Source organism: Phascolarctos cinereus, unplaced genomic scaffold (assembly GCF_003287225.1).
Source record: "Phascolarctos cinereus isolate Bilbo 61053 unplaced genomic scaffold, phaCin_HiC Scaffold_2;HRSCAF=192, whole genome shotgun sequence".
Classification (NCBI taxonomy): Eukaryota; Metazoa; Chordata; class Mammalia; order Diprotodontia; family Phascolarctidae; genus Phascolarctos; species Phascolarctos cinereus.
This window is the reverse complement of record NW_027555625.1, coordinates 386643159-386671032: the sequence shown is the minus strand read 5'-3', so window position 1 is coordinate 386671032 and position 27874 is coordinate 386643159. Positions and strand designations below refer to the sequence as shown.

Genomic DNA, 27874 nt, shown 5'->3' with positions numbered 1-27874 from the left:
TGGAAGTGTTTCCTGATCCCACAGGTTGATAGTTTTTTCTCTTTTTTCCCCCCAGAACTGCTGAAAAAAGAGTGTTTCGCTCTGTCTGTCTGTCTGTCTGTCTGTCTGTCTCTCTCTCTTCTCTCTCTCTCTCTCTCTCTCTCTCTCTCTCTCTCTCTCTCTCTCTCTCTGTCCCTCTCTTTGTCTTTGTCTCTATCTCTTAGCTTGCAGTTACTTATCATTGAGGTCCATGGGCAGCTAGGTGGAGCCAGTGGATAGAGAGCCAGGTTTTGAGTCAGGAAGACTCCTCTTTCTGAGTTCAAATCTGGCCTCAGACATTTACTGTGTGACCTCAGGCAAGCCACTTTAATCTTGTTTGCCTCAGTTTGGTCATCTGTAAAATGAGCTGGAGAAGGTAATGGCAAGAAAATCCCGAATGTGGTCACCAAGAGTCAGACAAGATTGAAAAATGACTGAAAGACACTTATCTGCTTACATGTTATATCTCCTACTGGAGCAGGGAGTGTTTCATTTTTGTCTTTATGTACAACCAGTGTATAGCCCCAGTGCCTTGTATATAGGAAGTGTTTAATAAATGCTCTATGGACTGAATTAAATTGATAATGGGAAGCTCCTGGGGGTTTTGGGAGAGGGGATTAGCATGATCAGAGCTAAGTATTATGAAGCCTGTTCTGGAAAGTTTTGTATGATAGAAAAAGCCTTATCTGCTTTAAGGGGGGCATAATACCTTTTAGGAATGAGGAAGCAATAGTTCTTCTGTGTTCTGCTCTAGTCAGACCACAAGGAAATATTGAAGTGAAGCTCTAGGTACCATAGTTTAAAAGGACATTGATAACGTGAAAAAGAATCAGTAGGAAAACAATATAGGTAGGGAAGAGTTTTAAATCCATATCTTATGAGGAATAGTTGAAGGAACTGGGGATGTCAAGCTGGGAGAAGAAAAACCTCAATGGGGATGATAGCTCCCCTTATGTGTGTGAAGGGCTGTCACAGGGAAGAAGAATTAGGTTCATCCTTCTTGGTACCAGAGAGCAGAACTGGGAATGATGGGTGGAAGTAGTCAAAAAAAGGAAATTTGGGCTTGACATTCACAAAAACCTTCTGACAAGGAAAGCTATCCAAAAGTAGAATAGGTGGCCATGGGAATTGGTAGGATTGCCCTCCTTGGAGTTTTTCAAGTGGAGGCTGAAAGACTACTTGTTGGCTGTGTTAAGAATATGGAATCTTTTTTTTTCTTTTTTTCTTTTCTTTTCCTTTTTTTTTTTTTTGCTAGGCAATGGGGTTAAGTGACTTGCCCAGTGGAGTATGGATTCTTTTCAAGGATAGGTTAGACTACATGACCAGGACTAGTTTCCTTCCAGCTCTATAATTATGCTTTTTTTTTTTGTGGTTTGGAAGAGAAGATAGTGGAGACAGGGAGACAAGTTGGGAGGCTACCATGATGTGATTTCCCAGGCAGAGGTCACAAAGGCTTATGTTAGGATATACATAGACAGCATGCTTAACAAATGTTAGGATGACATTGAACTGGAAAGGGGATGCAGTTAATATCTTGGAGACTGAATTGAGATAATTTCTTTGACAGGCTATAATGATGGGCCACGGATAACAAGATGAATTTTAATAGAGATGGATGTAAGGTCTTGTACTTCGGTTAAAAAAATAATCAGTTGCCTAGGTGTTGAATAGGGGAGATAGGTTTAGAAAGCAGCTCATGTAAAAAAAAAATTGGTGGTTTTATGAACTATAAGCTTAAGTGGAGGTGGCAAGAATGTCCAATACCACCATTTATATTTTAAAAATGATATTTTCATAAATAAAGAAAAGGAATATGCAAATCAAGCCACGGGTCAAATCTTTAGATGACACCAGTAACATCGGGGAAGAGAGAACATAGAAGGTAAAGTGGGCGATGCAATTTGACTTGGCATGATGAGATCAACAGCAAAGATAGTTTTTTTTTGGTAGAGCTTAAAAGACCTATAGGCAAAAATATATAGGAAATAAATATGGCTTTCTTATTTTATACCAATTCCCCAAGAACCAAAGCTCCCATCATTATGGCCACTGAATGCTAAAGGATGATGTGTGGCAGGTGATACTGATGAATGCTTAGAGTATATTTGTTCCTGGATAACTCCTTTGATTTTGGCTCCCAAAGTACTTCACATAGCCTAATTAATCTACCAATTACATGTCTGCGGTTTATCATAACCACAGGGAGCAGAATTCAGAATGCCATATTGGTTTGAAAGCAGGCTGCCCTTTCTTCCCTCTGCTCAGAATTCAATGTGTCTTGTACAAGACCAAAATATGGCCTATAATTGTGGTTCCATTTATACAGTAATTTATAGTTTGCAAACACTTTTTCTTCCATTTTCTCATTTCATCCTAACAACCACCTGGGAAGTAGACAGGGAAGGATGATTATCCCCATTTTACAGACAATGAAAATGAGTTTCACAAAGGTAAAGCAGCCTTCTTAAGGACATATGATTTTGAGGATCATAACCGACATTTGAAACCAATATTTCTGATTCAATTGAACAAATATATACTAAGTGCCTGCTATGTTCAGAGACCCACTGCTTTTCCCATTTTCAAACAAGTGGTACATATTGTGAAGTCTTCCCTTCATCTACCTAATAAGAGTCAGAGACCTCAACATCCAAGTCCTGGTGTAGTCATACAGCTGCAGTATTTTAGAGCAGAGGAAGGTCCTTTAGTCATACTCTAATCCAACCCCTTCTTTTTACAGATGATATAATTGAGGATCAGAGAGGGAAAGTGACTTGCTTGCCATAGAATGAATAATTTGATAATGGCAGAGCCAGGGTTAAAACCCAGTTTTCTTGACTCTGGGCTCAGGGCTCTTTTTACTATACTTCTTCCACAATTCAGTGTTTCTTCTCTCACTCATTACATAGAAGTCTCTTGATAACAGCTTTGCTATGGTGTAGAATTTGGTGGAACATTAGTCCCTTTGGGTCCCTTTCCTCGGCCCTGATACTTGCCCCTGAGGACTGATTTAAACTAAGACTCGATTGTATTCTTTTCACGGTTTTCATTATGGAAACTGTAATGGCTGTGGAATCCACCCCCCAGGAATCAGTCCATGATTTTGTTCTCTGTGGTTTAGAAAGGTTAACTAAAATGACATAGAGATTAGAGAATGAAACATGTAGAGAGGGATTAGGGGAGATCAATTTGCATGAAACCACAAAAACAGAAAGAAAAAGAGTGCCATTATGGACTATGAATAACCAGAAGGTAACTCTAAAAATGAACAGAGGGGTAATAATATATACTGTGTTTCAGGAGGGTCAAGAATGGAGGAAATCTGGAAACTTTAAGGGTGCTCATGCGAACAAACAAAAAACTTCACTGGTAGTAAGTGGACCATGGAACACAGATGGTAAAAGGCAGGGAGCAGGAACAGGTCAGATAAGAGGAGGGAAATCAGGTTGAATCACAAAATCTTAGCAAAGGTAGAGACCTTAGCTAGAGTATGTCAAAAGTGGATGGGACTTTAGAAGAATGAATGTTAGAGCTGGAAAGGACTTAGAAGCTAGAATGTCAGGCTGACAGTAAACTTGGATATGCTTTACTCCTTCTCTTCATCTTGCAAATGAGGAAACTGAGGTGCAGAGATGGAAAGTGACTTGTCCATGGTCACAACAAATTAGCAATACAGTAGGCTTCCAAAAGGTGCATAGTATTACATCCATAGGATTTTGTAGGGTACAGCAATTCTAATTAGGACACAGAGGGGATGTGCATATAGTTACAATCTCTATGTCCCAGGTCATTCCCAACTCACCAATCAGAATTTGTTTCCCTTTCAAGATAAGAAAGAAGAGAGTCACTTTTGATTGTTGTTCAATTCCTAATTGACTCTGGGATGAGTATTTCCATCCCTAAGTTCTAAAGAGGTCAGTTGTATGATGAACTTTGATTCTGCAAAATGCCTCATAGGTCCTTCAGTAACCTGAAGGAAGAGGATGATGCTCTGTGTTTTATGGGCACAGACTTACTCAAGTGGTCCACTGTCCTGGTAGCATGAAGTACATAGCACCTATGGTGCCTAGCCCCCTCATATTTGTTGATAATGATGATATTCATGGTGATCATGCTGATGGTGAGGATGATATTATTTCTATTGTACATTTCTTTTTTCCCCTTTAGTGAAAAATGATTTCCTTTTTTCTCCTACCCTAAAGAATTCTTTAGTTGATCCTGCCTCCAGGGTCCCATAAGCAATCTCAGTTTGTTTAGCCAGGTCTTCAGCACTTTCAATAGGAGATACCATCCTCTCTACGGTCAGGAAAGCTGCCAGGTTAGCCGTGTAGGAGGAGATGATGATCAAGGTGAAGAACCACCAGACGCCACCAACAATTCGGCCAGAGAGAGACCTAGACACCAAAAGGAAAAGGAATAAGAAACAAAGGCAGGAGATCAACTGAAGCCCTATCATGATAGTCAGGTGACATTGTGTGCTTCATTCACAGTCAGGAAGGATGGGATGGTCCAAAGGTCAGAGTGAATTTCTTCTTCTTCTTATAACAGATGAGAACATCTGTGGCACTGGTTGTCACCTCAGGTGAGAAAGCACGCACATATTTGCATAATATATTGACTTATACCCACAATTGTGCTCCTACCTACATGCATGCAGAGATATACATGTCCAAACAAACTTATAGAAATCTACACAAATTCCTATGCAGCACAAACATACAGAGGCAGTTTGCTACAATGAAAAGAGTGATAGACTTGGAATCAGGGATTCTGGGTTTAAATCTGGGCTCCAGTGCTTCCTATCTATGTAACCTTGAGTGAGTCACAACTTCTAGGAATCCCTCTTCATTTATAAAATGGGGAGAGTCAGATTTATGGAAAACAGAAGAATTCATGACCAAACAGGAGACAGAGAACATTACGAAAAGCAAAATGGATAACTTTGATTCATTAAATGGAAATGTTTTTGCACAAACAAAGCCAATGCAACTAAGATTAGAAGGAAGGTAGAAAATTGGGAGAGAATTTTTACAACCAGTCTCTCTGATAAGGGCCTCATTTCTAAAATATACAGAGAATTAAGTCAAATTTATAAAAATACAAGTCATTCCCCAATTGATAAATGGTCAAAGGATATGAACAGGCAGTTCTCAGATGAAGAAATTAAAGCCATCTATAGTCATATGAAAAAATGCTCTAAGTCACTATTGATTAGAGAAATGCAAATCAAAACAACTCTGAGGTACACACACACCTATCAGATTGGCCAACATGAAAAACAGGAAAATGATAAATGTTGGAGAAGATGTGGGAAAATTGGAACACTAATGCATTGTTGGTGGAGTTGTGAAATGATCCAACCATTTTGGAGAGCAATTTGGAACTATGCCCAAAGGGCTATAAAAATGTGCATACCCTTTGACCCAGCAATAGCACTTCTAGGGCTATATCCCAAAGAGATCAAACAAATGGGAAAAAGACCCACATGTACAAAAATATACATAGCAGCTCTTTTTGTGGTGGCAAAGAATTGGAAATTGAGAGGATGCCCATCCATTGGGGAATGGCTGAGCAAGTTGTGGTATATGAATGTAATGGAATACTATTGTGCTATAAGAAATGATGAACAGGCTGACTTCAGAAAAACCTGGAAAGACTTGTATGGTCTGATGCTGAGTGAGGTGAGCAGAACCAAGAGAACTTTGTACACAATAACAGCCACATTGTGCGATGACTAGTATTGATAAACTTAACCCTTCCCAGCAATACGAGGATCTAAGACATCTCCAAAGGCCTCATGATGGAAAATGCTGTCCACGTCCAAAGAAAGGACTATGGAGTTTGAATACAGATCAAAGCATACTAGTTGCTATTTTTTTTCTTCTGTTGAGTTTGTTTCCTCTTTCTGGTGGTTCCTTCTATTAGTTCTAATTCTTACTTACAATATCACTAATGTGAAAATATGTTTAATGGGTATTTAAATGTAAAACCTATATCAGATTGTGCGCCTTCTCGGGGAGGGTGGTGGGGAGGAAGGGGGAGAAAATTTTAAACTCAAAAGCATATGGAAGTGATTGTTGATAAATCAAAATAAATTAATTTTAAAAAATAAAGATGCTTAGAGAGGAAAAAAAATAAAACAGGGATAGTAATATTACTTTTACTTGCACCAGAATGTTGTTATAGAAAGAGTGCCTTGCAAAATTAAAGTGAGAAATGATTGTGAGTTCCTATTAGGCAAGTATATACATACACAAGGAGAATCATATCACTTTATATCTGGTAAGGAACCTTATGATTCAGCTTGTCCTGCCCTTTCTTTACATAAGAGAACAAAGAGAGAGTAAATGTTCTGAAAACCCAGGGATGAGAGTGTGTTTCTGAGAGGAAGAGGTGTTCAGTAGTGTCAAATGCTGCAAAGAGTTCAAGAATGAGGACTGAGAAAAAAACATCAGATTTTGCATTTAAGAGATTATTGGTAACCTTGGAGAGAGCAGTTTCAGTTGAGAGATAAAGTTGGAAGTCAGTTTGTAAAGAATTATGGGAGGTGACAAAGAGGAAGAAGTGAGTGAACACACACACACACACACACACACACACACACACACTTCCTCCTCTTTAAATTAAGGCTAGAGGAAGATCTAGGCATGGTTGTGAGTAACAGAGAAGGAGCCAATGATTGATACACACAAATACATACAGTTGCAACATAGGCGTATATAATATGTATGAATACATACATAGCCAACACATGACATACAGACCTCACACAGAAAGACATGCGTACCTGTACAACATACCTGTATATCTACATACACAGTTGTACACATATAAACACATATACACACTCTTACGTTTTATGATACCCAGAAATACTCTAAGTCTGCCTTCTGGCTGCCCTGCTGCTGTTGACAGCCGTCTGCTAGTTCTGCCCTTTCTTGAAAAGGCCACCCAGATGGGTGAGGGAGGGAGCACATTGGAAGGAAATTCCAAATCAGGGCCCATCTTGGCAATGCTACTGCTCTTTTGGGGGAAGAGCTCTCTTTTACCAAGCACAGAAGCTCCCACAAACTGCACAAGGGTACACTCTTATAACCACGGCAGGGTACATTGTATTCCATATCTCTTTGGCAAATGTGATAACCATACGCTGGGTATGTGCTATGCTAGGAAAAGAAAAATGTCTCCTTTAGCAGAGCTTCTATAATAGATTTATCCTTCATTTTTAAATGCTTCACACATAGATTAATTCTTCCTTTGCAAGGCTGCCTAGGCAAGGTGATGTATTTTAAGCCTACACCAATGCAGATATGCAGGGTTAGCCCTCAGCAATACTCATAGCTGTGGAAAAGAAGATTGGAGCTGTAAGTGTTTTTAAAACATAAGGCATAGTTATGTTTATGCTAAAAGGGCTTAGAGAACTTAGGATACCAGGGCTGGAAGGGATGTTATAACACATAACATCAGAGCTGGATGAGATCTTAGAACATTGAATGTCAGAGTTGGGGAGGACCTTACACACAGAATGTCAGGACCTTACACACAGAATGTCAGAACCTAAAGCCCAGAAAGGAAAAGTGGTCAGACTCACAGAATTTATCTTAGCACTAGAAGGAAGTGCTGTCTTCTATCTTGTCCAACTTCTACCTGAAAAAACAGGAATCCTTTCTGGGAAATCCCTGGTAGGTAGGCGATCATGCAGCTTCTACTTGAAAACCTTCAGTAACAGGGAGCTCACTCTCTCTCAAGGTATAGCCTGTTCTACAGTGAAGTGAAACACTTGGGATTATTAGGAAGTTCTTTTTGCTTCAGTGAAATATCTTCCTGGAATGTCCCTTCATTGGCCTTAGTTCTGCCTTCTGAGACCATAAAGAATCAGTTTAATCTTTTAGTCCTTCTGATATCTGAAGGGAGGCACCATCACCTCCACCCTAAATCTCAGCTACGGCAACTGACTTTGCTGGAGTCCCATGACTGAAAAACAGAGGAGTCAGTGCTTAAACCCAAGTCTTCTGATTCTCCACGCAGTGCTCTTTCCACTGTATCTCCCTTCCCCTCAGTTCAGGAAGATCAATTCCTTTGTCTATCCCTAAGCAAAGAGAATATGGAGAATTCACAATTCTACAGCATTTTTTTTTGTTCATAAATAATAACTCTGGAAGGTAGGTCCAGATACTGTTATTGCTATTTTATAGATGAGAACAGAGTCACTAAGATTTAAGGAAGTTAACTAATCATCTCGCTAGTGTCTTTAAAGTGGGGATAGGGTAGGAGTTGACACTCGAACTCAGGTCTCTAGTTCTACATCCAGCATTCTTTCTACTCTTTCATGCTTACTTTTCCCCAATCAAGATCTTAAAATGAAATACAATGCTTTTCCTGAAAGCTCAGTGCAGAGAGATCCTGAGACTGACTTTCTGCTCTGCTTGTTTTTTATGAATACTTATCTGTGGGGTTTCTAATACCATTTGTCTAGGGTGCTGTATTCCCTGTACCCCCCTATACATAATGGAGACCTTTCAGAGAAATTCTACAGCAAAACATCCTGCAAGTGTTATCTGTGACTTTATCCAAGAGCCATGGGGAGGTACTTTTCTAACCCTGACACAGATTTGGAGCTTCATTTGCATCTCATCTACCACCTGTCACCTTAGAGCCTTCAAGCCCTTAACTCAGTGCTGGCTCAGGTGAGATAACACCCCCTCTGTTATTTTTCAAGGCTGTGTGGTGACGGGAAGATCCTGGGGGTGGGAGTTAGGAGACTTGATTCAGTCTTGGCTCTATCACTGACTAGTTGAGTGATTTTCAATCCTTCTGGAATATCTATAAAGTGGGGATTCAATTTAATTCAAATCAATAAACACTGAGCCAGCTGTGTTAGGTACTGTGTGTGTATATGTGTGTATGTGATATGAAGTTTAGATAATTCATGTGATATGAAGTTTAGATAATTCTGCCTTCATGACCCTTAATAATAGCTGCCATTTACATAGAGTTGAAGGTTTGCAGAGCATTTTATAGACATTATCTCATGTGATCCTCACGACAATCCTGTGAGACAGTGCTATTTTAAGCCCCATTTCATAGGTGGGGAAACTGATGCTCAGAGAAATCGATTGATTTGTCCTTGCTCACATGACTGTAAGTGTCCGAACCAGGAAACGAACCAAATCTTCCTGATACCAAGTCCACTATTCTATCCACTCTACAGAGAAGCAGAGGGATAGGACAAAAACCCAGATAAAAATAATGTAAAATAAAGCATAACTCCATTAGTAAATTTCTAAACTATGGAACAAAACACTCCGTTTGCCAACTCTGGGCATGTTCACTGGCTACTCCCATGCCTGCCATTTTCTCTCTCGTCATTGCTACCTCTTGGCTTTCTTGGCTCCTTCCTGGACCACCCTCTTTTGGAAGCCTTTCCTAATCCCTCTCGATGCTAGTACTTTCCCTCTCTATTGACCATGTTAATAGCTTGTTTGTATATTTGCATGTTGTCTTCTCTCCATCTTATTTTGAGATCTTTACGGGCAGGAACTGTCTTTTGCTTTTCTTTGCATCCCAAACATTTAGCACAGTCCCTGGCACATAGATGGAACTTAATGAATACTTATGGACTGACAAAACAAAATGCTATGTGAGGGCCCAGGGGGATGAGGGAAGACCTTATGGAAGAAATAAAGCTTGAATTGGGTTTTAAAGGATGTAGAAAAACTCAACAGGGGAGGTGGTAGGTGATTAACATTCCAGGCACATTGAACTGTGTGTGCAAAGGTATGAGAGAAGGGCATGATGGCCATGTTCACTGCAAAGAGAGTTATCTAGTTTGGCTAGAGAATGATGATGATGATGATAGCTAACATTTATATATGGCTGACCATGTGTCTGGCGCTATGCTAAGGGCTTAATAATAATAACAACTAATATTTATATAGTGTTTACATTGTGTTAGGCATCGAGCTAAGCACTTTACAATCATTATTTCATTTGATTCTTACAATGACTGTGGAGGTGTGTGCTATTTTAAAGATAGGGAAATTGAGGCAAACAGAGATTAAATGACTTGCCTAGGGTCATGCAGCTACTAAGTACCTGAGACCAGATTTTAGTAATAATAAATAATACTTAACATTTGTATGCTTACTATGTGCCAGGCACTGTGCTAAGCACTTTACAATTATTATCTCATTTTGTGAACCCTGGGAGGGAGCATAACAATCATAGGCTGTTAACTTGGCTTCTTAGTAAAATTCTGGAATGTATTACTAAAAGAATAGTTTGGGAATATTAGGAAAAGAAAGCATTGCTTTCGATAAGAATATATTATGCCAGATTAACATCATTTTTTTTCTTTTTTTAGTTACTAGACCTATCAGATAAATCCTATAAAGGTAGTAGACCTTTATTTAAGCAAAGCTCTATTTTGGACACAATCAAGTTGAGGTGCAGTTGGAAACACAGCTCTTGAGCTCGGAAGCAAGGTTAGGGTGAGATGTAAATGGCAAATTCACCTACCTATTGGTGATAGTTAAAGCTGTGTTAGTGAATGAGATTGTCAAGGGAATATAAATATATGAATTTTTCCTCTTTCTCTTTCCTTTTTGTGCACGCGCGTGCATGTGTGTGTAAAAACATGATGATCTAGGGGCAGCTAGGTGGCACAGTGGATAGAGCACTGGGCCTGGAGTCAGGAGGGCCTCAGTTCAAATCTGGCCTCAGATGCATAATACTCCTTAGCTGTGTGACTCTGGGCAAGTCACTTAACCCCAGTTGGCTCACCAAAACAAAACAAAACAAAACACAATGACCCAGCGACAAAGTTGCTTCTAGAGAGATAGAAGGACTAGCAGATGTTAAGCCAAAGGTAGAGGGAAAATGATACAGGTTAGAAGGTGTGTGTGGGGAGGGTGGGAGTTCAGTAGTATCAGAATGTGCAGAGAAGCCAAGGGGTACGACTGAAAAAAGACCAATGAATTTGGTGATTAAGGATGTTATTGTTGACCTTTGAGGATAAAGTTTCCTCAGAATTTCCACAGAATGATGGCAAAGGAAACCTAATTGCAATGGGTTGAAGAAAGAATGAGGCAGTAAGAAGAATGAGTGAGGCAGTAAAGGTATCAGGCGTATAATTTTTTTTTCATGAAGTTTAGCAGTGAAAGAAAAGAATGGTAGGATGGTAGTTGGAAGGGAAGGTTTTTGTTTCCTTTTGTTTTGTTTTCTTTTGAGGTGGAGATCAGGAAGACTAGAGCATGTTTATAGGAATATAAGAAGGAGCCAGCGGCAAGGGAAAGACAGAAGATGAAAGACTGGGCTTGAGCAAAGAAGATGCTACGAAAACTTCTGCCCAATGCCAGCTCTCTTGAGAAATGCCTAAGGAACTGTGAAGAAGGAGGTCATATGAAATAAAGATTCAACAAGACCAAAGAGAAACACCAACGAACTCTCCCTAGCTTAGTATTGCACCAGGAGATGGCTTGAAGCCTACAGATGCCTTGGTCAGGAAGAAAAGGGGTCTAAAGCCAGTGCAAAGTCCCAGTCTATGGTATGCCAGAAGAGATGCCAAGGCCAGTGTAAGATCCTGGTTAGTGTTATGAGGCCTAAAGCCAGTTTGAGCTCTGGGTTGGGGCTGTACCTGCAGCTAGGCTGAGATCAGCTTTATCTCCTGGTCAGAGGCCCAGACAAGAGAAGGCTAAAGCCATAAGACTGTCATCTCTGCATTCAGCTCTAGATCTTCAAAATGTTTTGCAGAAGGTAGTGTGGCCTGACTCCATGAAGTTTCTTAATTAGGGACTAGAGTAAGGGATGGGACTAGAATCCAGACATCTCATCCAGATTGTAGTTTGGCAGCAATGGCTGGACTTTAGCAGGGTGGAACAACCCAGTGTAGGTACAGTACTGTCCTCCTCAAGGACTGCATTGAGAGATAGGACCAAGTCTAGCTACCACTTCTAAGATGGCAGGAAAGGGAAAGGTGAGAAGAGATAACTGCTAGAGTAAGGCCATGGAAGAAATGGGGGAGGGGGAATAGGAACAGGCATCCATGCAACAAGATGAACTTTAATGAGTAAGAATGATATGTCTTATTCTGTGACCGGAAGTGAAGATGAAAGGGAGGCTAATACTACTGAGAAAGTTTAAAGAATATCAAGGCAGTGTACTAACGGATATCTCTTTAGTCAATTTCCTGAGCAAAGTGTAAAGCTAGACAGAACGTGTGAAATAATGACAGCTAGCATTTATATAGTGCTTTAAGATGTACAAATCACTTTATAGATATTATCTCATTTTATTCCCACAACAGCTTTGGGAGGTAGGTGCTATTATTATTCCCATTTTACAGATGAGAAACCTGAGGCAGATAGAGGTTAAGTAACTTTCCCAGGATCACAGAACTAGTAGATGTCTTAAGTAGGATTTGAACTCTGGTCTTCCTGACCCCAGGTCCAGTGCTCTATCCACTGCTCAATGTAGCTGTCCTATCATTATGGGAATATGGGAATGGGGTTAATGTCAAGAAGAAAATGTTTGGAACAATTACTATGAAGAATGAGATACAGTCATAATGGCAGGAGACAAAGGCTTGTTAAATATCAGTGAGGCCCCAGTTGAGCTTATGGTCTATGCAACTGTAGTGGGTGAAGTTAGCTCATTTTCATGATTTTCCCCACTGAGGCTCGACATCCTTGGTGGAGGAGTAATAGATGGTAGATGAAGGAGTAATCTGCTAGTAGACAGTACCCAGGGATGAGAATTTGCCTGGTTGGGAGTGGTGGAAAGCCAGAGGACAAATATACTAGTGCCGTGGCTAATGAGAAATCAAAGTGGAAAACAATGGAGTCACTGATGGATATGTAGGTAAAAGAAGCTAGAGTGGGTGATACTGGGAAACTGGGAGGGACTGGGAGAACAGAAATCTTTTAAGGGGTCAGGGATTATGATAAAAGCATTAATGTGAGTAGGAGAGCCAAAAGATAGAAGGATTAAAATTCAATTTTCTAACCCCAGCCTTTCAGTTTCTAGATCTTGGAGGTAGCACAATACTGAAAGGCAGTAAAATCTACAGCATGGCCATGTTGATATTGTTGAAGGAGATCATTGCAGTTGAGGAGGTTGAGGAATTAAGAGATCAATTTGCTAGATATAGCTATATCTATATCTATGTCTAATCTATAATCTATATCTATAGATATAGATATAGATTATAGATATAGAACATAGATGTATATATATAGATAGACATATAGATATAGACACAGATACACACATATATTCACCATGTTATTGCTTTTGCCAGTTTATGCTGCCCATACCATCTAAAGTATAGGATCTTAAAGTTAGATGGGATCTCAGTGGTCACCTAGTCTAATCCCTATCAGAAATAAGAATCACGTCACTGGTTCTAGAGTCTAAAGATTTGGGTTCAAATCCCACTGTGGAGGCTTAATACCTATGTGACTGGTCAAATCACTCTAGACCTCTGGGCTTCTGTAAAAAGAGGGGGTTGGATTTTGTGGCTTCTGATGTCTGTTCTAATTCTGAATATAAGATTTTATGGCACCTCCCAAAATAATATTCATATGAAAGCAGTGACATCTTTCTGATATGAAGAAATGGTATGACAGAAGTTCCACAGGTTGGAAGGCAATCTCTTGGGTTTGCTGTCATAAGAGACAGAGATGCCCAGGGAAGATGAAAAGTTTAAGCGAAAGCAAATTAGGCATTTGACCCAGCAATATGCATGAGAGCTGAAGAAGCTTTCAGCTCATGAGGTTGAATGAAAGTAAAATAGGTTTCCAATGCAAGAGAACCTAAACCCCTAGAGTTTTAATGAGGCTTCTGACTTGGGAATTTGAATTGAGAGCTGTATAGGTTCTTGATTCAGGAATTTGCACTAAAATTGAAAGATTCAGGGCTGAGAGTCTGAGCTGAGTGGTGGGTGGCACATAAGGAAGGAGGCATGGGGAGAAAACGGAAAGAACGCTGAGTACCACAGCAGCAGCTGCCACTAGGACAATCAAGGGGTGAAGCCATGGACATGACAGACACTAGGCTTGCTTGCTTCTGCTGAAACAGATGATAGTGACATTTTTTTCCTCCTCTCTTTTCTTCTTGTTTTCTTCTTTATCTCTTCAGGACAATGAGTTTCTGTTCCAAAGTTTGCTGTTCTTAAAGTTATGTTTGCACCTTCTGTTTTAATCAGTATCCAAGCCAATTTTCACTAGATGAAAATAAGTTGGTTCATGTTATAGCCTTAATTGCAAATGGGAAGACTATTAGGGAAAGAAAAACAGTACAAATATTGGTATATAGAGAGGAAGAAAGAGGTCAGACCCCTCTGTATAAAACTGGCCTCAAGGCCCCATGTGGCCCTCTAGGTCCTCAAGTGTGGCCCTTTGACTGAATCTAAACTCTACAGAACAAATCCCCTTAATAAATGGATTTGTTCTGTTCAACTCGGACTCAGTCAAAAAGCTGCATCCAAGTACCTAGAAGACCACATGTGGCCTTGAGGCTGCAGGTTCTCCACCCCGGTTTAGATCCTTGATGGGGGCTCTGAACTGAAAACAAGAGAGAATCTTATGGTTTTCACAATTATTTTTGATAGACTTTCTACAAATCAGAACCAAACTGGATTGAGGTTTTTCTTTCTTTTCACTAGGCTAAAAACAATTCAGTGTAGTGTTTTTTTTTTTTAAACTCTCTGGGGCCAGGCTGTAGGTACTAGGAACTGCCTCTCAGGAGGAAAAAAGATGTTGTTGGTTCTGATATATTCTAAAGGTATGAGCCAGACGAGCGAGTACTTCTTTTCCTAGTAGTCTTTTACTTCTTCCTCTAGACAGGCACATTTGTTTATGCATAGATATAAAATTCCCCAAATATCCCTTTTATCATGACCCTCAAGTACTTATAAAGACTAGGTCTTGCAATTCTATTCTAGGGCCTTAGAAAGGCCCTAACTTACAGTTCCACACTATGCAGGCATCCCTTCTATAGCATCCCCGATTGGCCTCCAATGATGGGAAGATGTCTACTCAATTCAATGAAGCAGTCCTTTCCATTGTTGGACAGCTGTGATAATTGTCATAAAGTTCTTCCTTTAATTATACCTGCTTTAGTCAGCTTTTAGAATTCTTAGAGGGTACTAAAATGACTAGATCCTGTTGAATCACTGAAATCATAGCAGGCAGTGAGCAATATGTGGCAAATGATATTTTTCTTTCAGTGACAACCCCATGATGTAGACTGTTGAAAGCAAAGCTACATAATAATGAGAGATAATAACCATCTGATTAGATCCTCTTACACTTCTGTGAATTCTAATGGCTTGGGGTTCACTCTCTTAGACCCATGACATCATCACAGGCTCCAGGTGGGCATCTTTAATATCTCAGCTTGATTTGGTCCTGCAGCTCCCTTACTGACTACCTCCTACTCACTACAAACTAGCTTTTCCTCAACATTATCCTTTCAAACCATATCAAACAATCTCAGAGTTGGAAGAGACTTTAGAGATAATCTGCTTCAACCATACCTGGGCAAGAATAGCATTGACAGGTGGCCATCATTCTTTGGTTAGAGACCTTCACTGACAGAGAACCCATTACTTCTGAAGGCAAGAGCCTTTGTTATTAGAAAGTTCTACCTCATATAAAGCTGAAATATGCCTGCCTAAAAATTTCCTATATTGGTCCTGATCTGCCCGCGGAAGCTAGACAGATATCCCTCTTCCACATGAAAGCCTTTCAAATGAAGACTATCACATCATCTCTACGTCTTTTCTAAAACAGCTTAGTTCTTTAATGAATTCTCATCAACATTTCCAATTCCAGACAAGAATTTCCTTTCACTTCTTTCTTTTTAAATTCACTCAAATATCGAAGGAGACATAGGAGACAGTTTTATAAGGTTGATTAATGTCATAGGTTATCTATAGTTCTGGCCTAATTAATATGTATAATTTTAGGATCCTGGAAACTCAGGGTTTCCCGTGACCTTTGTAGTGGATATCTAGGCCACACTGGGTCTACACAGGACTTTCCTTTATAACATCCACAAAAATGACCATGCAGTCTTGATTTGGAAGTCCCAGTGATGAGGAAACAAACCACTCTGTCTTGAGGCAACTGATTCTCCTTTTGCATAACGGTAATTGTTAGGAAGTTTTCCTTTACATCAAGCCTCCATCTGCCTCTTTGTAATTTCCACTTATTACTTTAAGCTCTGCCTTCTGGAAAAAAGCAGAACAAGGCTTCTTCCACATGACAGTCTTTAGAATATTTGAAGATAGCTATCATATCCTTCCTGAGTCTTCTCTTTTCCAGGACAAACCCTCTTAGTTTTCTTAACTGATCTTAGTTTAAAATGGTGCCTCATTTCCCTATCATCCCAGTCTACCTCCTTTGGACACACTCCAGCTTGTCACTGTGCTTCTGAGAATATGGCACCCGGAATGAACACAATATACCAGATGTGGTTTTTATCAAGGCAGAGTACAGAGTCCCTCATTCAGGACCCTATGCTTTCTTTCATTCATCCAAGCGCTGCTTTGCTTAGAACAATGACACCATCCCCCCCCCCCATTCATCCATAAGAAGCAACAAAATCAACAAATCATTTCATCTGAAATGAAACAGGGCAAAATTCATTTCCCATGAGCTCTTGTTGGTTTTGAATGTCAAAAAGCCTAGGTGGGGGTAACCATTTTGAGAGCTGTGAATTTCATTTCTCACAGACCCCTAGTGGCTGGGAAGAATACCATGCCTAGGAGGAGGCAGCCATTTTGAAAGTGGCAAAAACCCATTTCCCATGATCCCCAAGTGGCTGGTTATCTAGGTTCTGCTCCAGTTTCAATGTCATTATTATTTAAGGAGCTGGATTCTCCTGGTCTCCTGCTGGCTGTTAAGTCACATACTTTGGTGTAACAAGGAGCTCTTTCAGCCGACCTGAGCTCCATTCACTAAATAATTACTTAAACAATAAACTCAAGTTTTCACTAGGGGAGGTGACCTAGAAACACATGAACCCTGTTTTCTAGGTGCTTAGAAAAACACCCAATAACAGCAAGACTGTGACTGGTTTCTTCTTAGGCAGGCTGGGGATTGAATAAAACCGAATCACAGGCAGGAACAGAAAATTTAAATCACCAACTAACTAGAGATTTCAGGTTGTCAAGAGGGATGGGTCAATACTCAGCACTACTTGGCACTGGAGAGCAGAATCCTCACACCTTTGAGTAGAAAGGGACCTGAGAATCATCCTGTTCAATTCCTCCTGGAAGCAGGAATCTTTTATGCAATATCTGGGATTCCTACATCCCCTGTGAATCTCTTACCTGAATGGGATTCACTCTCCTATAGTATCTTGTTTCTATTAGAAATTGTCTTGTATAATTCACCACTTAGAAATTCCTTTGGATGATGAAGATGAACTATTGTTCCCAATGACTTACAGTGTCTACTTCTCTTCAACTAGACTAATTCTATGGGGCAGCTAGGTGGCACGGTGGATAGAGCACCGGCCCTGGATTCAGGAGGACCTGAGTTCAAATCCGGCCTCAGACACATAATGCTTACTAGCTGTATGACCCTGGCAAGTCACTTAACCCCATTGCCTAGCAAAAAAACCCCCCAAAAACAAAAAACAAACAACTAGACCAATTCTGTTCAAATATCAAGTTCTGGCTTAAATCTCAATTCCTCTGTGAAGTTTTCCCTGAGAAGTCTGACATGATTTTCATGTACAGTGGACTGAGAGCTGAATTTGGAATCAACAGACAAGGATTCTGATTCTAGCCTTGCCACTTACTAAATATGGGACCTCAGATAAGCCCTTTCACCTCTTTGGGCCTCAGTTTCCTTAGCTGTAATAAAAGAGGGCTGGATTAGATGACCTCTAAAATTGCTTCCAGATTTAATTTAGGCTCCTATTACCCAGGTTCAAATCTTAGCTCTGAGAAGTGAGCAGGAAGAAGTTGGTTGATTTGAACAAAGCCCTCCCCCACCCCCATCCCCATGCACAAATAATACAAGCTATACCTCTACAATGAGATCTTTTCTAAAGGAGAAAAAAATTCATCTCTAAATCTATGATTATATGATCCTCCTGCATTTATTGGTTCAGCAATGACAATGCCAACTGCAAAGATTTATTAAACATCACCTCACAATATGCAGAGCCCTTTGTTAAACGTGGGGGGGTGGTTTAAAAAGATGAACTAGAGAGAGCCGGTGTTTTCTATTGTAAGGGAGATAAGCCAAGGTCACAAATAATTCTATCGCAAGTTGGAATGTGATAAATGCATGAGGAAGGCACAAATCAAATATCATGTGAGGTCGGAGGAAGGAAAAACAGATAACTTTTGACTGGGGACACATGGAAAGTTTCTGAACTTGAGTTTAGACTAAACTGCACAAATATAGGATAGGGGAAGTTTGAGACACTGAAAGCTCAATATGAGTCCACAGTATGGCACAAATGTGACAACAGCATGACACATTACCCAAAAGATCTCATGTGATCCTATAATGCATTAGGAGAAGTCTGGACAAATCAGTTAATCAATTAGGCAAGGATTTATTGTTTGATACTTGACTTCTGTTAATGCAGTATGGCAGAACTACATCCTCACCTAGATAACTATGTTTGTTCTATGAGCCCCATTTCAGGAAGGACATTGACAAGCTGAAGTTCATCCAGAGGTAGGGTGACCAGGCTGGTAGTATATTGAAAAAAAAACTGGACTTGGAATTAAAATACCTGAGTTCAAGTCCTGACCAGGCCACTGTATGACCTTGGGCAAGTCTTTGGATGCGCTTCCTTTTCTACAAAATGAAGGGGTTCTAGTTCTAACAACCTATGAGGCTATAGTATTTTTTCCATTGGAAAATCTTATTGCAGGAGGACAATTTGTATTATTTATTCATAGGGGATGGTGGAAGGTTTTGACCAATTCAGTGGCACCCAACTTCTTCCCCCACACTTTTCAATCCCTTGCGTTCTGCCTTCCTGTGCCCACCATTTGACTGATATTTCTCTCTTCTAGGTTACTCCTAATCTCCTTACTGCAAAATCCCAAGGATCATTTTTTCTTAATTCTCATCCTTCTTGATGTCTTATCAATATTTTACACTGTTGACCACCTCTTCCTTCTTGAGACTTTCTATTACCAAAATTTTCTTGACAGCTGCCTTTTCCTGGAAAGAGACCTTAGAAGCCTGCTGGTCCAAACTCCTTATTTTACAGATGAGGAAGCTGAGGCTAACAGGTTAAGTGACTTGCCCAAGGTCCCATAGCTAGTAACTGGCAGGGGTGGAATTTGAATCCAGGTCATCTGACTCTAAACCCAGGAAACAACTCAGTATACCATGCTGCCTCTTTTCCTACTCTGAGCTTCAGGTTCCTCTTCTGTAAAATGGAGTGTTGGATTATGGACTGTTTAGTCTTTTCTGTACTGTAAAAGGAGGGGATTTGATTAATGATTTCTGAGATCAGGCCTAGATCAAAATCCTATGATTCTGTTTTGACAAAGTTCAGCCCTTCTTCCTTGTAGTCTTCAATTTCAAATAGCTATTAACAAATCCCAAACCAAAACATAATTGGATAAAGGTGACTGGAGACAGAGTCAGATGGCCACCTCAAAATGAGTAGGAAAAAATCCCTGTCATCTAATTACTTGGATGAACTATGCTTGGAGAGAGGAGTACTTAGTAACAGTCGCTGAGCCTACAAATAGGAATAATTAACTATGGCCAAATGCAACAATTTTCACTGGTGAGGCCCTCCTCCCCCCCTTTTATAAGGCTTAATGGTTTATAAGACTTACTGGTTGGTACTTCAGAAATTTTCTCTTTGGAAAAGGTTGTTTCATGGCTCCTGTCCATGTAGTCAATGGACTCTGAATTTGTCTTTTTTTTTTCTCTTTTATTTCTCTCAGATATCAAAGAGGGGGTTCTGGGCTGAGATCCATATTCTAATACTCATGGCCAGTCCCACAACAGATAGAATAAGTAATTCTCTATATGGCATGACTTTAGGGTTCTGCTACCCTCTCCCTTGGCCATCTCTTCTCTGCCTTCCCATTGATAGACTGAGGGGAAAAGCCAAAAGCACAGAATGCTAGAGCTGGAACAGACTTCCGAACATACAATGGAGCCAGAACACAGAAGGAGATTGTCGAAGCTGGATAAGCCCCTGTGAGCAAGGATCACAGGGGGCTCTTAATATTTTTGGTGTCCTGGACTCCTTTGGCAGTCTGGTGAGGACCATGGAGCTATTTTCAGAATAATGTTTTTAAATACATAAAATAAAATAAATACAATTACTAAAGAAACTAATTATGTCAAAATAGAAATATTTACATATGTTCATAAATATAAATATTTAAAATATTATCAAAATATGCATATATATATATGTCTATATATGCATATATAAAAACAAGCTCATGGACTCCAGGTTAAGATCCCCTGCCATAGAACCTCAGATTTTAAAGTGACTTTAGAACATACAGCAGAGAAAGGTACAGTTGGAGGGGGTGGCATCAACCATCTAATTCTCACAGAATTTCAGTTCCAGGAGAGATCCAAGAGATCATCTAGTTTTATCCTCTCATTTTACAGACAAGACACCAAGGTCCAGTGAAGGGAAGTGACAAAGTATAGTGTAGAGTCATTAGTTTGTTGGAGTATGATGGGAACTTGAATCCTAATGGATATTGCAACAGTGATGGGGAACCTTGTTCCTTTGGAAAGTTCAATTCAATTCAATGAACATTTATTAAGCACCTACTACAAGGCAGGCATTGTGCTAAACTCTGGGGATAAAAAAGAAACAAAAGATAGCCCCTTCCCTCAAGAAGGTTACAATCTAATGGGATTAGATTAGATCTAATGGGATTATAGGATAAATAGAAAATAATTAAAAGAGGGAAAAAACTGGAATTAAGAAGGGCTGATTAGAAAAGAGAATACTATCTTCTGAGTGGCACTACTTATGTTGAAATATGGTTATCAAAATGCACGAAGCATGATAGAAAAGGTCTATATTTTTAGGGTTTTTCAGGGACCGCCTGAGGACTGACCCCATTAAACCAAGGTATGTGTTCAGAGCTAGGGTCTACCTTAACTGACAGGTCTACCCCTTTAAGAATCTGCAGAGGGCATGGCAGATCAATGAAAGGGAACAGCTACTGAAGCGTGGAGTAAGTACCCTGAATGTCTTTTGGCTAACTCATATGCCTCAATCAGATGCTTTCCATCCTGGCTCTCTCAACCTTTGTCCTAGCCTTTACTCTATCTAGTCTGTATTACCGAACAGGGACTCAGCCCGTACTGCCCAAATTCGGCTACTGCTGTAGATGTAAACCTTCTCCATGGACTATGGCCTCACACTCAGATGTTAGAATAGGAACCTGGAGCTATTTTGCTCAACCCATGTTCGAACAGGAAGAAATCTCCTTTACAGCATTCCCCATAAACGTTCACTCAGCCTTCAAAAGACGATCTCTAACAAAGGGGAGTTTATATTTCACTTCCTAAAGGGAGCTTTCCTGATCTCCCTCATTTCTTCCTCAAAGTATCTTACATAGACTTTTCTGTTCACATGTTTTTATCCCTCTCCAATAGAAGGTGAGCTCTTGAAGGCAGTGTCTATTTTTTATTTTGTATTTGTATCCCCAGTACTTGGCATAGTACCTTGACCAGAATAGACATTCAGAAATGCTTGTTAGATTGGCTTTAATTGGATCCTGTTTATAGTTCTTCAAATATATGTAGACAGATATTATATTTTCCCTACTTTTCTCTTCTTCATGCAAAACATCCCCGCTCCTTTAACAGTTCCTAGTATGGCCCAAAACTTAATCCATTCCCTTCTCTCCCCCATCCCCACTCCCATTCTGCTGCTTCCTGGCCTTTGTGTGCTCTCCAGCTTTCACAGTCCTTTCTAAAATGCCATGTCGAGAACTAAACACACAGCTCTAGATGTGGGCTGACCAGAACAGAGAAGAGCGAAATTAGCGCCACTCTCAGCCTAGACACTCTCTTAATGTAATTTAAGATCATCGTAACACTACAGGCTGATATGTCGTACTGAGTGTGTAGTCTACATGAAAGCCTTCTTTTGTTTCATATGAACTCCTGTGTAGCTAGCCACACCTCTCCTATCTTATACCAATGAATTTTACTTTTTAAGCCCTAGCATAACACTTTATTTCTATTATATCTTATTATAGTTACTGAATTTCATTTTATTAAATCTAGCCTATTATTCACGTATGTTGAGGTATTTCTTTGGATTTTGATTCTATTGTCCAATGGATTAGCCATATCTACCAGCTTTGTATCATCTGAAAATTTAAGTAAATATGTTACTTCTTCTTTTATTCAAGTCATTGATAAAAATATTCAACTACGACAAGTGACAGTTCCCATTGGCACTCCACTAAAGACCTCCTGCTAAGCAAAAACCCTTAATGATTATTTTTTGGATATGGTGATGAAGCCACCATATTTTCTATTCCATGTTGTTCTATCTTGATCACAACAAACAGCATGAAAGATTGTCTCAAAACTGTTGAGACTTGGATAAATTATCAATCTATCTACAGTATTTCCCTGCTCTCTTAGTCTAGTCATCTGTCAAAGCTTATTCTGGTATGACTCATTCTTGATGAAGCCATGTTAGCTCTTAGCAATCACTACTTCCTTTTGGAGCAACCCTTATATAACCTGTTCTAGAATTTTCCCAGGAATCTAAGTCAAGCTCACTGACCCATGGTTTGTAGAATTCACTCTCTTCCCTATTTTGAAAACTAGGGCATTTGTCCTTCTGTTGTCTTATGGTTTGTCTACATTTCTTCATCATCTTTCAGAGATAACTGACAGTAGATCAGTAATTTCATTCTCTCCTTCTCTAAGTACATTGGCAAACTATTTGGTTGGGGAGCAAGTGAATCTTTTTCTATCTCCTTATTTATCTTGGGTTTTGAACCCCCTATTAACCTTTTTTTTGTTCTGTTCTTTCCAGCTTATGTATTGTTGTTCTTAGCAGAAGAAATGGAAACAAAAAAGAGATAGTTCTACCTTGTATTCATCATGTTATGATCATCCCATTTTTTTTCTTTGAATCTTCTCTCTCTCCTCCAATATATATATATATATATATATATATTTTAAAATCCTTTTTGCTATCTTTTGAATCTCTTGCCAGTCCCAGCTCATTCTGTTTTAGAGTCCTTAAAACCATCCTTAGCAAATCATACCATGAGTTTGTATTCATCCTCTATTACTTGCCCTTCCTTCCCTGCCTATCCCTCTAAGGCCAACATCCATCATCCCTTTTGTGAGAGTTTTGGCTTTGGGATCATAGCTATCTTTTCTTCTAGCCCTTTCAAAGCTGTTCCCCAAAGTCAGAGATGCATACAAGACTATGTTCAGTTTTCTTCTTCTTCCATACCATGAGTTCTAAGATGGAAATAACCACTTTCCTTACAAGGTTTTCATAATTTCTACTTTAGCAATCACTTCCTCCTTGGTTGTCAAAACCTGGTCCAGAATATTAGTTCTTATTGCTTCCTTTATTCTTTCATTGGGTAGTCCTTCCCACTCTCACATTCTATATTCTAAAGTCTCTTTCAACTGTAACATTCAATATTCTAAAGTTCATGCCTGTTCTTTTTCTCTACGATATTTACTCTTTTCACATACCCAACAGAGTACAATGGGCAGCAGCTATACAGTGGATTTCCTGGGAGGCATTCCTCCCCCTTCCCACCATCTTCCCCCACCTTTACTGCTTTGATTTTCATTGCCTGGGAGGAATATGGGAATGGGGGGGGAGACTATTCTTTCTCAAGAATTATATTAAAATTCCCTGGGCTCTCTATTCTTTGTTTCAATGTGCAGCACACAATCCTTCAGCATTTTAGCACTGACTGGATTTGAAAGAGAGTACTCTGAGAATAATAGATTGCCTATAGTGTTTGTGAATTTTTTTATCTGAATTTGCAGGTATTCCTCCCCTCACTGGGGAAAAGATATCAGTGTTCACTGTGGACAGTGAATTATCCTGGTAGTTAAGTCTCAGTGATTTAATCCCTGGTTCAGAAACCTTTAATGGCTACCATTACACATAAGTTAAATTCCTAATTCTTAGCCTGGTGTTTAAGGCCAGCATAATGTGGTAGCTGGCTAATTTTCCAACTTTCCTAGGTTGGCTATGTAGAAATTGCAAAATAAATTATGTTATGAAAATGTGAGCCATAAATATTATAGTAGGTACTTAATAGGTATTTGTTGAATGTATCTGCCAGAGAGGTAACATTCACGTTCCTCTCCCCTTGAGAAAAATAGATTATACGAAAGATGATAAAACTTAGGATCACAGATGAATTGTCCCATTTGATTGTGGCTGCAAATCATCTAGTATTTCCTTAACTCTGGCAGAGTTGGTTAATTTCACTTACTAATTTCAAGCATTCCAGTTTTAGGACCTTAGGGCCCCATAAATTCCATAGTTGTAAAGCTTGACTGACTTTGAATGATTTACCAGGAAAGTATGATAAGTAGATAACAAAACTTAGACCTCAAAGGAAAGTTAACCTTATTTAAGAGAATAAAATATTTCTAGTCACTTTAGAAGTATGAATTTCTAAATAAAAAGTTGGCATATCAGTGAAATACATTTATCTTTTATTTCTGGTGATTAAAGCAGATCCATTTAGAAAACATACATACCATACAATGTTTCATTAGTAGTGCAGATTGAGTTACTACATTCATTTATTCATTTATCAAGGGTCTAAAATGTGTACTGTGCTGGATTGTACTCAGTATTTGCTCTCAAGAGACTTGCCACTATTAAGGAAGATAAGTCATGAATACAGATATCTAATGGAGATTAGAATATAAGGGAAAACTACTTCTAACTGGGAGAATTAATAATAAAAATAGTTGGCATTTATATAAGACTTAAATGTTTACAAAGCACTTCACATATATCATTTCATTTGATCCTCCCAATAACCCTGGGAGATGGATGCTATTATTATTCCCATTTTACAGAAGATAAAACTGAGGCTAAGGGAGGTTAAATAATTTTCCCAGGAGTTACACAGCTAAGAAGTGTCTGAGGATGGATACAGACTCAGGTCTCACTGACTCCAATTTCAGAGTTCTATCTACTGACTAGACCACCTAGCTGCCTTAAGAAATGGTAAATGGTAGAATCTTAATTGGGCATTGAAAGGTGAGTAGGTCATCAATAATTGGATATGTATTTAAATGCAAGTATATACGTGTTATTCTTTTAAAAAGTCATATAGTGCATACTTTCCTAAATTCATATTGGCTCTCCTCTAGGTTGTCCCAATTAGGGAACTTTGATTGCAGAAATTTCCCTCTTTGGGCCAAATTTTTCTCAACTATAAAATGTTTTGAAGTGAGGAGGGGCTAAGTGATCCCTGAAACCCCTCCTGACTCTGACACTTTTTGTTCTATGGTCTAAGGTTCTTTCTTGCCCTGACTTTCTACATTCTGAGATCTCTCTACCAACCATAATTAACAGATTCGCACAATAATAATTAGGCTTTCCTCTCATACTTTTTCATGTATTACTATAATTTTAAAAAAAATCTCTTACATATATAGTGAAGCAGGAAGGGTGGATTTCACCCCCATTTTGCAGATAAAGAAACAGACTTGGGTATTCTGGCCCCTAGTCTAACGTTCTTTCTACCACGTTACATTGTATTGAGTCTTTTCATACATTAGGTTCCCCACTTTTCAAATGGAGGATGAAGAAACCTGACATGAGATCGTACTAGGAAGTTTAAAACAGGATCCAAGTATAAGGTCTTATTGGTTTTTAAAACAAAACGCAATTTTGCTCTTTGATCACATTTTCTTCATGGTTTGTCCCAGAACCTGTGTATTAAAAGGAATTTGCATGTGCTTTGCCAGCTTGTTACAGAGAACATCAGCTCTCTATTGACATATATGAAAACAAGAGATTAAAAAGACCATCCTAACTCTGCTACATACACTGCTCTAAAAAGTGCTGAAGTCATGTCTTAGGTCTTTTTAATTTTCCTTCCTCTGAGAGATACTGCTTTTCATGAATTATACTGAATTGACAGATCTAATTAGAAACAGAAATCTGAAATTCTAAGAGCCAGCAGAATGGGAAAGGATTTTCCAGAAATGCCATTAAAACTCTTCCTACCAAAGGTGTTTCATCTGATGCCAGATGGATGTAGGTACTATGGGACAGTTAGGGGCTATATTTATGGGAATAACGAGGAGAAGGCTAACTCAGTTCAACAAAATTCTCTAAGCACCTATTGTATGAAAAGTCCTATGTCAGGTACAGGTAATCATGTGTTTATATTCCTATACTGCACATATATATATATATATATATATATATATATATATATACACACACACACACACACACACACACACACACATAAATATATCCATATCCATATGTAGACCTCATTTTGGTTATATATACATGTATTTATGCATGTGTGTGTATATGAATTATTACCAATCTTTTGGTTGCAGCAGCTAGGTGGTTCAGTAGATAAAGTGCTGGAACTGGAGTCAGGAAAACCTGAGTTCAAATCTGGCATCAGACACTTCTAGCTGTGTGACCTTGGGCAATTCACTTAAGCTATGTCGATATCAGTTTTCTCAACTGTAAAACGGAGATAATAATAGCACCTACCTCCCAGGGTATTTGTTAAGATCAAATGAGATAATATTTGTAAAGCATTTAACTTAGTGTCTGGCAAATAGTAGGCACTTAATAATTGCTTGTTTCCTCCATTTCCTCTGAAGTACTTCATACCCATTATCTCAGCAGTCAAGTTTTTAGTGGAAAGCACTCTGTCCTACAAGCTAGGGCCTGGCTTTCAGTCTTGCCTTTGCCACTACCTGCCTATGTGATCCTGGATAAGTCATCTTTGCTTTCTGAGACTCTATTTTCTTTCCTATAAAATTAGCTAGTCAGTATTGGGGAAAGAACACTGGACCTGGGGCCAGAGGGCCAGGGACTGAATCTCAGACTCTGATAATTATTAGCTATGAAATTTTGGGCAAATTACTTAACTTCTTTGTGCCTCAGTTTTCTCATAGGTAACATGAAAAGGTTGGACTAGGTGACTTCTAAGGTACCTTCCAACTTCAAATCTATATTCCTATGATCTAAAATCTTGTCCTAGCTCTAACATTTTATGTTCTTTAAGGTTCTTTTCAGCTCATCATCTCTATTTAAAATTTTTAAAAATTTATGTCATTCATTATTTATTTAAAGGGAGCATTTGTGGTTATTTTGGGTGGGATTTCCATTTCTAATACTACTATTATTAGTTCCTCCTGGATTTCATTATTGTTACAATAGAAATGCTGATTTATTCTTATAGATTTGTTTTGTAGGCTGCTACTCTATGGAAGCTATTAATTTTTTCAATGTTTCCTTGCTAAATATCTCTATTTTTTGGAATGAGGAAATTGATATTCAGAGAGGTCATGCCAGGTCACACACCTAGCAAGGAGTGGATCCAAGATTTGAACTCTGGTCTTTCCAAATCCAAGCATAGGGCTCTTTTCACTCTATAACATAATGTCTCTCCTAGGTTTAAGAGGAAACAGATTTTCTTTTCTTTCTTTTTTTTTTTTTTGAGGCAATCAGGGTTAAGTGACTTGCCCAGGGTCACATGGCTAGCAAGTGTCTGAGGCTGGATTTGAACTCAGGTCCTCCTGACTCCAGGGCTGGTGCTCTATCTACTGTGCCATCTAGCTGCCCTGAAATACTGGATTTTTAAGATATCTTCTCTACCTTGCTTCAT

At 39.2% G+C, this 27874-nt stretch overlaps 1 protein-coding gene across 2 annotated transcripts in view; it reads right to left on the bottom strand.

The window, feature by feature from the left end:
- The window catches only part of GRIA1 (glutamate ionotropic receptor AMPA type subunit 1), a 347675-nt gene that overhangs the window by 60705 nt on the left and 259096 nt on the right, over positions 1 to 27874 (bottom strand). For both annotated transcript variants that reach the window (XM_020978367.2, XM_020978364.2), the window contains exon 12: positions 4214 to 4412. In XM_020978367.2, coding sequence (XP_020834026.1) covers positions 4214 to 4412 — 199 coding nt within the window. The remainder of the gene's footprint in view (positions 1 to 4213; positions 4413 to 27874) is intronic.